The sequence below is a fragment of the Lacerta agilis genome, chromosome 6 (genome assembly GCF_009819535.1).
Source record: "Lacerta agilis isolate rLacAgi1 chromosome 6, rLacAgi1.pri, whole genome shotgun sequence".
NCBI lineage: Eukaryota > Metazoa > Chordata > Lepidosauria > Squamata > Lacertidae > Lacerta > Lacerta agilis.
Genome location: NC_046317.1, coordinates 36,343,962 through 36,362,183, shown reverse-complemented (window position 1 = coordinate 36,362,183; position 18,222 = coordinate 36,343,962). Strand labels below are relative to the sequence as shown.

General features: G+C 41.0%; 1 protein-coding gene across 1 annotated transcript in view; it reads right to left on the bottom strand.

The window, feature by feature from the left end:
- The window catches only part of LOC117048296 (FRAS1-related extracellular matrix protein 1-like), a 98,528-nt gene that overhangs the window by 40,132 nt on the left and 40,174 nt on the right, over positions 1–18,222 (bottom strand). Inside the window, exons 20-22 of the mRNA XM_033151959.1 lie at positions 12,363–12,507; positions 10,932–11,073; positions 3,163–3,358 (exon numbers count right to left, since the gene is read on the bottom strand). Of these exons, the coding sequence (XP_033007850.1) occupies positions 3,163–3,358; positions 10,932–11,073; positions 12,363–12,507 (483 nt within the window). The remainder of the gene's footprint in view (positions 1–3,162; positions 3,359–10,931; positions 11,074–12,362; positions 12,508–18,222) is intronic.

The following is an 18,222-nucleotide window of genomic DNA, read 5'->3' as shown; positions in this document are numbered from 1 at the left end:
AGAATTAGTACCAGAGAGGAGGGGAAAGGAGGCAGCTCTGCATGAGTGCAGAGCCCAGTCCCTGGTTCTCACTTATGATCTCCCTCTGTGCTTATGCTATATGCCAAAGGGCAGCCAAACAATTCTAAGCAATCCACATTTGGATCGCTGGCCCACTAGGATCAGGAGTTGAAATTGTTTGCATTGAAACACCATTTCCAACTACGAATAAGTGTACCTAGGATGGCAAACAAGAGTATTTTTTTTTAAATGAAAGCGTGTTGTTGTTGTTTTTAAATGAGAACACAAAAGGCTGGGTGAGAAAGCACAGTAGCAAAAATGGATGATGGCCAACAGCTTACAAATCGGAAAAACTCATTTGTACATCACCTTATGAAAGTATACGAAGAAAAACGTTCTGAAATTTTCATTTTTTAAACTATATTGATATCTTTGAGGCTGATTTGGAGCTGATGAGCCTAAAGTCAGTCACTCATATTTGCATTTTTCACCATTTAATTAGTTTGCATTACTTTTTTTCAGCATAAAGCAACTGGCTTTAGAATGCTCTGGCCCTGGCAAAATAACAAACACAAAAAACCACACTTTTTCACTTTTGTTCTTCTGCAACCTTTTGTTGCAGTGTCCAACAGTTTCCCCAAAACTGTGGTGGTGAAAAGATCAAACCTTCTGCACCATCTTGGTAAACAGTGTAAGCCTGATGATAGAGTGCTCCATTTGTAGCCTCAGTATCAGGTCAGTTTCCTAACAGACTTGTCACATGGGTCTAGCTAGGACCAATGTGAAAGGATCTTGTGGGGTGAGGGGAGAGAGATACACATTCTAGAGTCTGAAGCATTACATTACATTACATGTGTGCCAAAGATAATGAGAAAGAAACAGACTAGCAGCCATCTCTGCAATTGCATCACTCCAGTTGTCTTGACTCCCTGTGCTATCTATAGGGTACGGTTTAGCTCTGGCTTACAATGCTTAATGAGAATTCAGTGGGACAACTTCAGAATGAATTGCACTCCTCGATTCCTGTTACCTTTGACACATAGCACCATAAAAAAGACCTAACGGCAAGAAAAATTAGATTAATAGTGAAATGCAAATGTTTGCAATCTTAAATCCACTGTTTGCAGGAAGATTCCTGGATTTTGGTTTGCATTTCCTTTATTTGACTCTGTGCTAGGTAGAGCTGGGCTTGTCATATTTATAAAGGTATTTCAAAATTGATTGGCATGTGAGATCCAGATTTAATTTCACAGTGATCCCACTGCCTGCCTGTCTGCAATTTTGCTCTTTCCTGCCCTTCCCAAGGCTGCCATGCCTCCTTCCTTGTCTGCCTGCCTGCCTGCCTGTCCACTCACCCACTTTCAGTGGCTGTGGGGGCAGGTGCTTCCAGCTTCACTCTGGGAAAGGAGGTCTTCATGGGAGTGACGCACTGTTTTGTGGGCGAGTTTGCCCAGAGAGCACCTGTGCTGCTGTGCAGTGCTTATAAACTATAGCTTTAAAGTACAGTTCAAAATGCCCCTTGGAGAAGCTTTTATAGAAGTGAGTTCACATCATTGAAAGAAAACCATCTCTTGCAGTGTTGCAGCTTAATGTTTGCGGCACAATCCCTGGATGGTAGGGTTTCATGGTGCTTCCAGAGAAGGTTGGATGTCTTGTTGTTTTTATGCCATTTTTGTATTTTCTTTAGGTTGTGCGTTTTCTTTGTTCCTTGAATTGGATATAGCGGTCATTCCACTAGTGCAGCAGGACTGGATCTGCTGGCCAGGCATAATGTGACTACAGGATTGCTCTGTTAAGCCCACATATAGATCTCTGATCAACAAAAACAAAACTAGAGCTCGATTAAGGCTCCTATTGGCATGGGTTGGAAGGAGGAACAGCATTTATAGATTCAAACCTCACTTTTCTTGTAAATATGAATTAATAAAATGTCAACAACTCATTGACTGATTCTAGGTTTGATGGAAACACTTGAAAAGAAATGCTAAAATACTGTAGTCTAATTTTGAATTATTTCTATTTCCGCCTACCCCCTAAAAATACATGAAAAGCCCAGATGATTATTTAGGATTAATAGATTATCAAAAGTGCCAGTTGGCACTGACTTGTCCAGATTAAATAAAAATAAAAATCTCCTTAATAAATGCAGATGTTTACTAATAAATAAAGCCTCAGCTGTAACCAAAATAAATTAGATGTATTTAATTGGTTGATTGCAAACCTTCCCTCTTTATTACAATGCTGCTCCTTGTTATTTTATGATGTCAGGGTAACGTGGCAGATTGACAGAGTGTTTATGAATCACAGTTTACAGATGGCATCCCTGTTTTCTTCAGCAGTTATGAGCACAAGTCACAGGAGGACTCAATAGAGGTTTTTCGCCAAAGAAGACCCCCTGAGATTTTGCAGCTTCCATTTCTCTTATGCCAATCTTCTTCCTGACAGGAGCACTATTTCACAAAAACCTATGTTCAATAAATTAAAGCCACCTGGCACAAATTTAGAAATATTTAACACTCAGAGGACTCCTGTGTGTCTCCACGTGATTTCTATTCACTTCCAAAAAGCCTCGGCAACAATAGTTGGAACAGGCCTCATGCGATTCTGTGGGCTTTCACCCTCCCACCTCAAGACAGAATAGTGAGAGGAGTCAGCTTGGCTTGTAACATATCCCTCCTCCCATCTGCAAAAGATTCCAAGATCTCCTAAGGACACCTCCTCAGAACGTTGAGCCTTGAACTCTGAGAGCTGCCTAGACTCCTGATAGCTTTGAAATTCAACTGGGATATAATCCTGGCTCTCGGCACATTCAGAGATTTCAGAACTGAACTCTTCCTTTTGGTCACTAGTCACGAACAGACACGGGGGAATGCAGTCATAATAGTCGACAGATCTGTAAACTTGTGCCATTAGTTATGCGCATAATGGATTGGATTCTAATTAGCTGGTTCATCAGAATCCTGGAAAGAGATGGCATCCTTTAGAGATCGCTGGCGTACAAACTTCACCCATGCATTTAAAAGCACATCAGTGTCACATAAGGAGACACAGGGCCTTCTACCGCTCCCCTCTGTAGTTATGCAACACAGCTTGGTCCCCCCCAAAAGAACTAATAACATACTGAAAGTAAAAACCCCAAACTCTCCATCCCTTATTTCCTACCTTTAGCCACACTTTTAATGAAAATATAGAAGCTTTCTGGTGGAGATCTGTTCTTCCCATCTGTCACAAAAAATCGGAAGCTGTCGTGACTTTCTGGACTCAGTACGTTCGTATGGAAATACCAGAGGCGGTTCATGTCCACGTCGTCTTGAGTGAAATTCATTCCAGGATGCAGAGTGCTCCAAGCTGATGTGGTCTGAAAAACATCATGGAATGGGTGGGTGAAACAAATGCATGCACACACATAAGCTGCACGTGCTATAGAGATAGCCATCTTCACAGCTGTTCAATATGTATAACTTTTAAGAGCTACTGAACAGCTGGGGCTGACCAGGGTTTAATGTCCCTACATACACTTGGAACTTAGAAGGGTAAAAGACAGAAAAAGAAGCAGCAGGTGGTACCATCTAAGGTCTCACTCACTGACAGCAAGGCCTGAAGCCAATGGGATGGAGCTGCAGGTATGACTATTAGCTACCACAATATGGGCCTAGACAGAAGTCTGAAGGCTGTGGCAGGAGTCAGTGTGAGGAATACAGTGAACATTTTAGAAGCTGCTTTACACAGAATTGGACCATTGGTCAGTCTAGTTCTGGCTGGCAGGAGCTCTCCTGGACTTCAGACAGGGGACATTCCCAGTCCTATGTGGATACACCAGAGACTGAACCTAGAACCTTCTGTGTACAAAGCCAATGCTCTACCACTGAGCTATGGCCCTTCACTGGTAGAAAAGGGTGTTGAGCTACTTTTTGACCCTTCTAAAGGAAGCCACCCTTTAACTTGGCATTTGGTTACTTGTGACTGACCCTGTTGCATATCCTTAAAACATCTACAAATGTTGTAAGTCGTTTTAGATTGACTTTATTTGAGAGAAATAACATTGGTTCTCTGCCATATTTGTATCCAGTACTTAACATTTGGTGTTTTGTTTCCAGTTTTTATCCTCATAAAAACATGGTAGCCTAAGAAGCTTCATGGTTGAGTAGGGATTTGAACCTAGGACTTCCCTCTCCAAGCCCATCACAGTGTCTTGGCTCATTGAGTCTTTTGAAGACCTGCCACACTACTATAAAACGGACACTTCATTATACCCCTTTTGCTCAAAATTATTCGGGTAATTAGCCATTAGTTATTTTTTTACCATTAACATTTGTGAAAATACACAGAGATCTGCCTAACCTATTAGCATGTGTGTCAAAAAAACAATGTTTTTCTGTGTGCCCTTAAGACAAGCACCATCAACCTGTCTCTTCTTGGATCCTGCTTTCCAACCAGTCACACAGAAGAAGAAGAAAAAAGCCCTAGTGCATGTCAAGAGATGCAGATGGATCCATTGTAGCACACCCTGATTTCCATAGCTGATGCCCAGGTGTTTCAACTTGTGCTTGCTTACCTAGCTAGAAGCTGGTTTTATTCCAAGAGAAGGTTCAAGACAATTAGATGCCATGATAATATAAGCCAGAGGGTTTCTATTAATGCAGTACTTAGAAAGCAGATAAAAGACCCTCTCCAACAACAGGCATTGATGTAGGGGTTCTACATGCAATCTGCATACACATCACATGTTGTCCAGCCAGGGTTTGATGCTGTCTGACATTGCAGTCAACCATCTACATGAGGCCTGAGCCAGGTACCATAAGGCTAAAGAGCTTTATGCCTCAGTCATTTCTGAGCAGAGTAGGTGTGATGTAAAAACCTGTTCACTTTGTATCAAGGCCACCTAATCTGCTGCCCATTCAGTGAATACAAAACAAAGGCCCAATTCACACATTTAGTAGTAGTGCGGTTGCCACTTGAAAATAGAACACTCAGGACTTTTACCTTCCTGTTCATTTAGGTCCATTTTTATATAGAGTTTGTTACTTAATAATACATTCATGTGAAAAAGGAAATACATCTTGGTATATAACAAGCTGTGCAAGGTTGCTTTCCAAGTGGTTAAGTATATCACAAACATTTCATTTCAATGCAGCATCTATGATCTGACTAATCATATGAATCAGGACTAGAGTTGTGCATTATTGCAATTACCGTATTCCAAAACTGAAAGCAGCAAAACATGGAAATAATACATGCAACAAAATCTATCCATTGACACTATGTCACTAGCTCAGGTTTTGTTTTGCTTTTTACAGCTGTTAGTTTCTCTATCCAAAAGCAAGCAATTTTTGAAAGACTTTCAGAATGGATAAACATTCATTTTCTTCACTCTAATGTAGTGGCCCTATATTCACATAGTGTCTCCATCTCTTCTAAGTGGGATTCATTATAGACCCAGAAAGATGAATCAGTCTTGTAATATCAGCCAGATTTAAGGTTTATGACTAAATATAATCCCTGTGGAGAACTGAAGGGCTTTTTCATACAAAAATAAAGACATCTTCTTCAGTCTGTGTTAGGGCCATCTCAACACATTTTGGCACTTGAGGTGAACCACAAAATGGTGTCAACCCACCATGAAAGGAGTATTATCCAGACATTCCTGCCCCAGGTCTGCAGGTCATCACACCAGATGCCAGGGATCTTGGCTGGCTCTCAGACTGCCCCACTCTCATCTGTCCCCAAAGGCCACAGGAGGGTGAGCCAGACACAAGCTCAAGAGCTACCCTCTAGCTAGCTGTGTGTGAGGTTAGCTGGGAAGGGAAGACACTAAGAGGAACCTGTCAGGGCCAGGACCTGGTTGAGAGCAGAGGGTGGAACCTCCAGCTCTTATATACCGTATTTTTCGCTCCATAGGGTGCACCTCATTTTTAGAGGCGGAAAAAAGAAAAAAAAATATTTTTCTGGTTTTCCTCCTCTAAAAGCCCTGTTTTTTTGCGGATCAGCTAAAAGTTTTGCAGCTTTTTTGCAAAGGGAAAAACCCTGTTTTTTTAGGATCAGCTAAAAGTTTTGCAGCTCCTTTTCCAAAGGGGGAAAAGCAAAGAGGAAAAGGCCCGTTTTTATGGGGTTGAACTCACATTTCTGCAGCTTCTAAAGGAAAGGGAGACTTTTCTACAGTTTCCAGACAGATAATCTAATCAGCCAGTCACATGTCGCTGGGGAAGCAAACAACCTCCCTCTGCAGCACATTCAACAAAGGAGGGCGGGGCTGAAAGGGAGCCGGGAACTCTGATCTCTCTCCCGATCTCTTGCTGATCAGCTGCTGAGGGGGTCCTTTCAACACCCCCTTTTCTCTTTGCAAAATAAAAAGCATGATCCTCTTTCAGCCCCTGGGCAATTCAGCTCCAGGGACCACCATTCGCTCCATAAGACGCACAGATATTTCCCCTTACTTTTTAGGAGGAAAAAGGTGTGTCTTATGGAGCGAAAAATACGGTAAGCTGCCAGTCCAATAACGATTGGTGGGGACTGTCATTTGTGCTCATTTACTGTCCCAAAGCTGAGCATCGCTGCCAGTGGAGGGATGAGGTGTGGGGAGAGCTGCAGAAGAGCCCAATTCCATAAGCAGGGGGAGGAACCTCAGGAACCTTAGACTCCTCCAGGCTAATTGACGTAGGGGCAACACACAGCTTTCTATTACTGCAGAACTGTGCCACTGTGAACAGACACATGCAGCCATTCAAGTGATCTTGTGACGCAGTCCCAGCTCATTGAAATGTTTACTTGGATTACCCTTTCACTGACTGCATGAATTAAATAAGTTTATGTACATGAACTGAAATGATGGAGAAGCTGTGAACTCATTTCCCTCCGCTTCACAGACCATATTTAACTCTGACACATATCCAAGGTATTCAGAAGTGTAAACACACCTCACTGTGATGACCATTTCCTTCCTCTTGCTAAATTAGTGAAATTTCAACGCTAAACTCAACAGGATTTCTTCCGTTTGGACACATTAAAATTTTATATGTTTAAAAGAAGCAAAAAACAAGTACTGCAAAACACTTCCATCATTGCTAAAGAATTTACAAGGATATTCTAGCTTCCTTTATAATGGATCAACAAAAATATAACAAGCAGCATGCAGTACTTTAGCTCAGTTAAGCATAAGCCTCCTTTGGCACTATTACTCTTTTCCATTTTCAGGTCCTTTGGGTGGCATTTCTCACCTTTTGAGGTTTCCTTATTTGCAGCAGTTGCCTGGGTGGCATTTTCCGGAGCCCTGAACACCACTGAGTTCCTGGCACATCCAACAAATAATACATCAGGTTAGGCCCTCGCCATTGAGTGTGTAGTGTTCTTTGATAGGGGCACCAGGAGGTCTGAAACTGTGCAATGTGCTCTAAAAAATCTGAGGCGTTTATTTTGTCATGCTAATAGTGCTCCTTTTACAGAATTCCAATTTGGGGTTATTGTTCACAATGCCTTGGACTCTGAGCACAATCCTTCTGGGAATGGCATAGATTCATTGCACATTGGAACAGCAACAGCTGCAGCCCCGGTGGGCATTGATAATGCTGGAATGGTGGCCTTTGTCCCACTTCTTTGAGGCTAGCTGTTGCTAAGTTTGGTGTTTAATTATTATTATTTTCTTCTTCAGCAGGTCTGAAACCCAGTTTCAGTTGAATAGATGGGCTTCTGTCTGCTGAGTGGAGAAATGGGGAATGATATGGGGGCAAATTGCTGTGCACGCTATGTCACCTTGTGTCCACTGCCCCCATCCCCTGCATCCTACTTATTCATCATCTTTGATCCATGCCATTTGGCAGGACCTGGAGAAGATGGTGGACTGGATGTCTTCATGTGATCGGAGATGCTGGATTGACAGGACTAGATGGTGCATTGGCCATGAGGTCAAGAGATGCCTTCTGGTGTGGCTTCTTTGTCTTATCTGTATTTCTTTCCTGTATCTGTTTAGGGATGGTGGTGTCCAGCTGGTCTACTGAGAGGTCAGACATTTTGTTGTAGGATCAGCAGTAAGGTTTATTTGACCTTGTGATTGGGAGATGATAGGAGGCCACCTAGCCAAGCTCAAGCTGGCTCACTGTGCTGGGCATTTAGGGCAGGCTAGTAATTAATTTAGGTAACAGGTATGCTCCCTGAGTCACCCTTGAATGAATGGCATCTGACTAACTACCTAACATTGCTGTCCAGATTGAGGAGCTGCCTAGTCAGATGTTCTTGGGACCTGAAGGAACCACCCTTCTAAACACTGGACAGTGGGTGAAGGAATGTCTCTACCCCCATCGTTCTGCCCAGGCACTGAGGTCCAGCTCTGAGGGCCTTCTGGCAGTTCCCTCACTGCGAGATGTGGGGTTAAAGGGAACCAGGCAGAGGGCCTTCTCAGTGGTGGCGCCTGCCCTCCCATCAGATGTCAAGGAAATAAAGAACTATCTGACTTTTAGAAGACATCTGAAGGCAGCCCTGTTTAGGGAAGTTTTTAATGTTTGATGTTTTATTCTGTTGGGAGCCATCCAGAGTGGCTGGGAAAACCCAGACAGATGGGTAGGTTATAAATAATAAATTTATTATTATTATTATTATTATTATTATTATTATTATTATTATTATTATTATTATTAACAGGGGGCCCTCTACAAGTGTAGAGTTCAAGCTGAGTGCTGTTGTCCAAGACCAGAGATAAGTGCATTTGCATGAACTTTATGCTCTGAGCACATTCCAAGCCCACAGTTAATGGTTATGCCTTGCTACAAATCTTTTAGCATCTTTAACAAAGTTCTTACCTTTACACTAAATGCATGTGACATAACCTGAGTAGGGATAGACAAAAATGCCAATTCACATTTCTTTTGTTTTTCCAATCTAGTTCTCCACATTCCTGCATCAATTTGCAATTTTTTAAAAAGAAAGTTTTCGTTTAAAAAATGTTTCTTTTCACTAATACATGCATTTTAAGCACACTTTATACTAATATGTGCAATTTTTGTACACAATAGTTGGCTAGAGAACTGCATTGCTAAATTTGGAGAAATGCATATTTCAAAAGTTAGCTACATTTCGGTTTATGCATTGCTTTGAGTCCCAGAAGACGTGTTCCCTGCCTTGCAAGCCTTTTCCCACCTGACCTGGGGGAGTGAGGCTCTGACTGACTCCAGCTACAAAAGCTGAGGCTGCTGAGCAGAATCTTGGGCTGGGGTATTGTTTAAGGTTTTTTTGTTGGTGGTGGGTTTTTGCTGTTAAGATGTTAACTTCTTGTATCTTTGTTTTGTGTCTAATGATTTATGTGTAGATAGTTCAATTCGGCCATGTACTTTTTTGTTTTATTTATGGTTTATGACTACTTTCTATGTTTGTAATCATGTAATTCTTTATGTTGTAAGCTACCTTGAGCATGGTTTTGGCTGTGGAAAGGCGGCGTACAAATAAAATGATGTATGTGTGATTCGGGGGCTGCAAATTACGCAGGTTCGCATTATGAAAGGAGCCAAATTGAATTTATCTCCCATTCCTGGTTGCAAGTCTTCATGCCAAAGTGGGGGGTGGGGGCAGGAATCTGCAAGGATTTTCTAGCTTCCACTATTAGAGATCACAAAAAACCAACACACAGTACTTTAGCTCAGTTAGGAATAAAACCCTTTTGGCACTATTTCTATTTTCCATTTTCAGATCTTTTTGGTATTCCCTTTCCCCAGTTAAGACCACTGGTTGAACAGTTAAAACAGCTGAGGTGCGTGTTCCCACCAAACAAAAAGATCACATCAACCGCCCACTACTGAAACATATCTTTATTTTGAGCTGGTTTCCAAATTTCCTTATGTTTTCAAGATGCCAAAAAGCTGGAAGTCCACTTTCAAAAAAAAAGCCCCACTCTCACTCTTTTTCCATTTATATGGGTAGATTATGTGAAACTCATTACATTTTATGGTTTTGCACAAAATTCTTAGTTTCCTACTAATATTATGCAATGACATAATGCCATTTGTAGAGGTGTCACATAAAGGGACTGACTTTTATGGGTTCTGATGGCAAGACTATCCACTTTATATTCTGTTTTATGTAAGCGTTCTCAAAATTTATTGATCTCAACAGATTTCTCAAGTTACTTAATTATAAAAGGAAGACTATAGCCTAGTGGTTTAGCACGCCAGTATACAAGCCAGTTAAAACGTTCTGCTATAGCTGCAGAGCGCTGGCTCAAAGAGCAACGGAACAGGGCATCAATATATAGGACCTTTTTGGGGACAGAACATAAATGGGAAGGAGAGAAAGAGACAAGGCTAACTGCTTTTATGCTATCAGACACTATTATTAAATATTAACTTAAGAGACGCCGTGTGCGTACAGTTTCTTTTTGCCTTTCATACTAAGAAAGGGAGGGAAGAGAAAGTCTCACACTTCTACACTACCATCCTGTTCTGCCATGTCTATCTTTAGTTTAAGCATCTTCAACATAGCAGCACAAATATTTATCACTGCAATGTATATTCGACACAGAAGCACTGACAAGTTTGGCTCCTCAGCACAGAGAAATGTACATGATGTGTCACATATGAGTGCATATAAGATGTTTTGTGTGGAAATAAAATTAATAAAAATAGCACATAGTATTGTGTGTCAAATGGTCAGTTTTTTTTTCTTGTTTGCAGTCCATGCCACAGGGCTCACCCCTAACTGACACTGGTCAGCTCCAACTGTCCATCAACCAGCAGGCGGGCTGATTGAATTTTGGGTACATGCCCAGAGCCTATGCCAAAGCTGCTTCATCTGTAATCATTATAGTTGTGGCCTAGCTTGATCCCAATACTTGTCTCTTATATTGAATGTAATATTTTGCACACACATCCCACAACCTTCGCTGTGCCTATGGTTTGCAGCCACATGTTGACAGGGCTGTGTGTGAGGAAAACACTGAGAATCATTATTACCTTTAATTTCAGGTGTCCATATCTTGGCTTGTTGTTTATGACATAATGGAGCTGATTCCTCAAAGAATCTTTGTCTTCAGCTTCTAATGACACACTGGAAATAACTTTGTCCTCGTGAACTTCAACTTCCAAGCCTGTGTTCCTGAGAGGTCAGAAATAAATACTGCATGGGGCGGGGGAATTCAGAATCCAATTCAGAATCCAACATCATCTTTCAAACGTAGTACAAATGTAATTCCCGCCTCACGTACAACAGTGCCCTTACTTGGGACGAGTAGAAGTCTGGCAGAGCCCTGGGACACTCCCTCTATTTCAGATGTCCCCTACTATTAAAAGCAGGAAGTCCTCTCCGCCTCATTTAGCAGGGTAGAGAAGCATTTGTAAAGCCAAAAATAAGGCCCCACCTAATATAGCAGAGCTGCTGCCTCCTCCACTGGGTGAATATCCTCTCTTTGGCACTGCAACCCCATCCCCACCCCCACCTGCCCCTGCTGTCAATTTGGGGTTTGATTAAGTTATCCTTCAGGAATGACTAATCAGCCTTTGGTGCTTTTCACCTATTCCATAGGGTTGGCAGGTGTGGTTAATTCACTTTGGCTAACAAAAAAACACCCCAAACTTACTTTTACAACAAAATGCTTTTGTTGCAGAACTGACATTGAAATACCTAGCCATGAACAAAATCTCCCTATGTGCCAGTACTAAATCACTACAAATAATATGCTGGATCTGATGTAAAGTCAGCTTTCTTTGAAATATTTGATTTATTAATTTACTTAAATATATTTTATTGCATTTGTATCCCACCTTTTTCTCCAAGGAGCTCAAGGTGGCACACATGGTTCTTTCCTTTCTCATTTAATCACTACAACAACCCTGTGAGGTAGCCTAGGCTGAGAATTACCTAGTGAGCTTCATGGCCAAGTGCCATTTGAACCCTGGTCTCCCAGGTCCTAGTCTGACACTCTAGCCACAACACTCAATGTCCTCCCTATAGGTCCATATCTGTTTTGTACATGCACTGCCCTTACACATTACATCACAGAGATTCACCTGCCATAGCATAAAGTGATTTTTAGAAATCGTAACGTGCCTCTTCCTTCCAAACCATTCTGACATCATAATTCCACTCTGTAGTTGTGTCTGGCCAGCCTACTATCCGTGAAACACAGCTTTGATATTTCCTATTTGTTCTACTTGTTGAGGATTAATTAATGTCAGCATTCTGACCTTAGTATTTATATTAAAAGATCATAATTTCATAAGAAACAAGAATGAAAAGAATTAACAATTGCCAAGAGACAAGCAACACATCCATCTTCTTGCCAATAAACAATTCATCAAACATGTTAACAATTAAAGAGAAATAAAATGTTTCCCCCCTGCCTCTCCTAAAGTCACTTTGCATAGAATGTCACTTCAACAGCTAACCTGGAAAGATGAGGGATTTCATCGTTGACTGGCAGGATGAAGATGTAAACTGTCCCTTGGACTGTGTGCTTGCCATCTGTCAGCTGAATGGTGAAACTATCCTCTAGGCTTTCTGTGTCATCATGCATGTACATAAGCATCAGTCCTATCGGAGAAAGTACCACAGACAACGGAGTATTTTGAATACAGCAGTCAAGTGCCACATTCTAAAGACAAGCAACATCCAAATGGAATTTAGGGTATCAAAGCTACATAAACTCTAAGGAACTGATTAAGTTATCCTGCAGCTTGCGCGTGTTCTTTCCTTTCAAACAAAACAATCATAGCAGGATTACCATTAAGGTACTTCAGAACTGCCAAGAACAACTTGATATCACCAAATGGCCTTTTTGAGGCATTAAGATCATTCATTTCCCATTTATTCCCTGAATTGCCAGCCAGCTGGGATTATCAGAATTTGAAGTGGATAGAACCCAGAATTAATTGGGCAGTTGACCAATACATTTTGATGTATGTAAACTATGGGGTGCATTCCCCCCCATAAGTCTGTAAAGTGACCCTTAATCACCACTTGAAGATGGGACTTCATGAGTTTATGTTATCCCATGCCCTCTATTGATAACAAATCCTGCTCCTTCCTGTCCTTTTAAACACTGAAGTCATTGAGTGAAGAGTTCTTGAAAATGCAAAAACTAACTCACATGGCTTTTAATTTTTTAGTTAGGGACTGGTTTAGTTTGGATACAAAGCTCTTTCAGCTGAATACTTACAGCAAGCTATGACAGCTTCCCAGGTCCCTCCTTTAACCAAGTTTTAACATTTTCTTGTACAGTTCCTGGGTGGAATTCAATGTTGCAGTAAGGAGATCATTCCATCAGCTCAAGGATTTCTGCTTGTCAGGTGGAACCATCTCCTACATCCTCCACCTATTCTAGGGGTTCTCCTGACCCTCCCAAAGAAGACAGGGGAGGGCATGGAGGGCTCATGGGGGTTAGGAGAAGGGGAAGCCCCATTGCACTAGTGGGATGAGTTGTGCCGCCTTCTGCTAGTGCAACAACTTGGTTAAATTCGGCTCCTTGTACAGAGTATGTAGCATGAACGATTTTACAGATGAACAATGAAAGCCTACTGAGTCCAAAAACAGTAACAGAACATATCTGGAAAATGTGCTTGGGCTGCAGTCCTAAATGTGAAAAGTTATTTGTGTTTAATAGAGTTAAAACAATATGTTACTCTATTCAAACATCAGGAGATACAACTGCATTCTTTAAGGGGGGGGATGAAAATGTACAGTATAAAACACAGTTGTATTTTTTAAAAATAAAAATAAAAAGCCTCCCTCTTGCTTAACTCTAGATGCTAGTTCAAAACAAAAAGAACTTACTATATTAAAAGGGAAAACAGCAGTCCCTGCCTGCAGCCAATAGCCCATTCTACTACTTTCAGTATTCTACCATCTCATTCTGATGCACATCTAGACCAGCCACACAGAGTTCTAATTGTTATTTCAGGACACCCACTAGATCCTCTTAGCAATATTAGTGCATCGTGCAAAAGAGAAGTTGGCATATTTTTAATAAATGCCATACAGTTATGAATATGTCAAAATATTTCTTGTATTAAATTATTTAGAATGCTGCTAGCATGCATTTATGAGCCTGTCCTGTCTGCCAAATTTCCAGCATTCAGCTATCAGTCTGCTTACATATGGTCACTTAATTCAAAATTTGCAGTTTGCAATTTTTATTTTATTTTAATTGAATATTTAAGTGTCTAAGGTACTGGGCACTGTTTACATAGCTAGTTAGTTGTGTAAACATCAATATAATAATTGCCAAGTTATGAATGGATGAATTATACACTGCAAAGCCGTGAATCACTCAGAGTTGGTCAAGGTTCTCAACCAGTGGGAAGTGAAATGAACATTTGAGGCTCATTTATTTCTTTGAAAAGGTCTATTCAACTCAACTTTCCCACTTGGGCTCATGCAGAAAACAAAACCAGACTTTTTATGGAAAAGGACATCATTTTGATTAAGAGAGTCACAGAATTGCAGAGCATCCTGGATGACTTCAAAGCAGCTTGAATGTATGAACAGATGTTCAGAAAATGCAAATAAGGTAAAATTTGAAGAGTATTAAAATATAGATATTTTAGGAGCAATCAGGTCAGCTGAATAACTAATGTTATTCCTTGATGCAGAACTAAAATGTTTTAAGTGCTTTCATTCCTTCCATCACAGAAGACTGACAAAGCACTGCCAAGAAAGAAAGGGGAAATGTTGGTTTAAATGCTGTCATTTATCAAATACATGGGCATTTCAAATACAGATACCATGAAGCCATACTATGAGTGCCTGGGACAATTCACATCCTGCTTATTCCTGTGGCTCAATATTAGAGCCAGTGTGATGTATTGGGGAAGAGGGAGGGTGTGTAAGCCCTATACAAGTATTCTGAAATGGGCTAAAGTAAACACATGAGGTGGGGAGAGCTTGCACGATTGTTTCCTGCACTTGTAAAGACTTTTATGTTGTATTTTTGTTTTAATGGTTTTTATTTCTAGACTCTACTCCCCATGCACTCTGGATCCCCACCTGTAAGTTTGTATGTTTTTGAACACTAAGAAATAGAAGCTGCGGTAAATAGATCATTGGGGGACAGCCTGTTTTTTCAAGATTCTGAAAGAGTGGTGTTTTATTAGCTTTTGAAGAGACACTCACTTGACATGGTAGCTTTTATCCACCATAGATCAGTTTAAAACTTCCCCCTCTTCTTTTGACAAGCACATAGAGCAGGTAGCAGTGAGACACTCGAGATGCTGGGATGAGATGGATTTTCTGGACTCATGAAAACACAGTTCAGAGCAGGATTTGGTGACCCCTAAACTGTTGAATGCACTCTAAGCACATACTTAGCTATATCACAGTAGTGATAGGGATTCTGTTAGCTGCCTAGAACTTGGCTTAATCAGGAGGTCTTTGGGGCTGGCTGAAGACAACTGGACCTGGATTTATTTTTTACTGATGTTCTCAGAGCACCTGTTAAAGATGAGACTTTTTTATATTGCTAGAAGTGATGCTTTAAATATTGTTTTTACCATGCTGCATACCATTTCAGGTGCTATCTCTATATAACTGTTGGTTCAAATGCTAATGCTTAACTGAACTTCTTTAAAACCTAGCCTAGGCCTTCTACATGATATAGTGGGTTCTCCTTCATGGAGAGCACATGTTGCAGTGGGGGCCAGCAAGTCACCCCTCTGTTGCTGGGCGGGATTGTATAGATGGCCACTGCTGTGATTGGGCTCTGGGTGTTGGGGAGATTTCTATGTTGCAATTGTTGATGGACAGCCCAATGACTATATATTGCTTGGCTTGCAGCATGATATACCTCTTTGCTGCGTGCATCGGATCACCCGCCCCCTCCCTATTATTAGGCCTCTGCGTATGACCTTGCTATGCCTGTCATGGGGTTGTCTGTTTTGGGGGCAGGGGCCTGGTAGGAATTTTTGCATTTGGCTCATTGGCTGGTGCCATTTGGTTTTCGCCTACTGTGTAGCAATTAGTCACAACTTGTAAGGTTGGCGGTTAGGCATTGGATATTAATTGGTTGGTGGAGGGGCAGGGTTGGCTGTGGCTGCCCCTCCAATGCTGCTGCTGAGTGGGGAATTCCATTAAAGGAATCCAGGGGCTCGCCATGCTTGTCTGTATCCCCCGGTCGAGGGCCAGGGCCCACACAAGAGCCCCTGGGAGCATTAGGGGAGAGGCGAGGGTCAGACCCCCGGCTCCCATTCTCTCCCCAAAGTGTTTTCCCTTTACTGACTTCCACAGGCGGGTGGATGTCAGTTCTGTCCCCAGTGGGACAGACAGTCTGAACCGATGCCTAAGCAACCACTCACATATTTTTGTATTTTAATAAAGTTGTGGCCAAAATTATGCCAAAAAACCTTGAACTTAAATTTCTGTGTGAAGTGTGTTTCATTTGAGGGGTGGTTTGGGGACCTCGACACGCAACAATGTAAAACCAGAATAATGCTGGGTTTTCTGGAATGCCAGATTGCCTCTGGCTCCATTCTGCTCATCCACTCTGCACTGCTTCATTGCTTTACTTGGTAAGCTCATGGCACAGATGCCAACCTTGAGGAGATAGGTGATCTGCTCTTTCTAGTTCCTGAGCTGATTCTGTGAGCAATTGTGTTAGCAGAAGAGGTGCCATTGAGTGCACCATTCAATTGCCAGCTCTCTGCTAGGGTCTCTTGCTCACATGTGCTTTTCTGTTGTTATTTTTTCAAGAGAAAGGGTGATATCTTTAACCACAAAAGGACAAGCAAATATTCTATGAACTTTCTTTTCTTCAGAAAGCTCTCTTGGTTGGGGAAAACTTGAGCCACAACTTGCTTTGGTCACTGGCCTGTGTGATGCAGCTCAAGATGAAATATTATGGGAACACACAATGTGCTGGGATTTCTCATTTGTTTTCATATTAAATAATATGTTGCATAAAACATTACATTTTAATGTTTTATGCAACATATTTATGTTTGATTGGGTTTTTATGTTTAATTATTCCCCCCTATGTTTTTAGCCATCATTATTTTTACTTGTAAGCTGAGTCCCTGCCAGGGAAAAAGGCAGGCTATTATTATTATTATTATTATTATTATTATTATTCTGTGCATAATCTGCACAGAAATGTTTGTAAAACTCAAAGTAAGCAAGGAGGAAAATAGAATATTAGTGATGGGGAAATCAAGGTTCAAGTCTTATATGCCATAATTTTTGCCATGGCAAGAATTTAGGTCAGTGTTACTCTTAGTAAAGGACAAACATCTCTCTGTGGTCACCTCTAGACTGTCAGGATTTTGCTGGAGTGTTTCAAGCATGTACCGGAAATTTAGGTTTGCATAATTAAAGAGGATTGAAGTATTCTGTTGCCCTACAACAAATCCACTTCTTCTTTTTTAAAGCCTTTTGCAGTTAGGGAAGTGACAGGGAAATGCATTGAAAAGTGTGGAATGAACAAATGATTAACCTGAATATTTATTTATAAAGACCCCACAAGCAAATCAGGATGTATGCTCATTGTATAACCTCCTTGCAAATAAATCAGAACAAATGATCAATGCAGGCATAGTCTAAACTCATAAGCAAATGAGGATGTATGCTCATTGAACAGGTCATCTGGAGGAGCCTTCTGCGTTTTGTTTTTGTTTTTTAAGTATCACAGAGGACTAGATGGTGCAAGTATTTTTATATCTCTTTCTTTCAGAGCAACGTGCTGCAATGAACTGTGGTTTCCAGTAGAGGCCATCCGTTACTCATACAACATAAATCTAGTTTCTTGCTAAAGCAAACTGAGAAGCTTATAATTGATCATTGTGAAACATTCAAAACAAATAATTTCATTTCTTTCTCCTTCAAAGATTTACAAGTCTCATCCATGCTTACATAACACCTGATAAATTATTCGTCCTTGTTCCCCACTCAAGATTTTTTTTTTTTTTTTTTGCTGTTCTAGGCAAATAGTCATGTGAGCCCCCATTCATCATGTGATGACTGGAATATGCCATACTGATGTTTTTGCAACTGCATCTCTTCCATATTCACTTATAAGAAATTTACTTTTGCGTTTTAATTTTTCATCTACTTGTATTATCTGCAACCACAGTTCTATTAGAGTTCTTCCAATTTTAGCTGGACTTGCCCACTGAGAAAGTTCCAGTTATCCCTGCAATACATGGGGAGCTGTCTTATACTGAGTCAGACCATTGGTTTATTCTAGCTTAGCATGATTTGCTCTGACTGGAATTGATTATGAATGATTTCAGGCAGGGGACTCTCCAGCCCTGTCTAGAAATC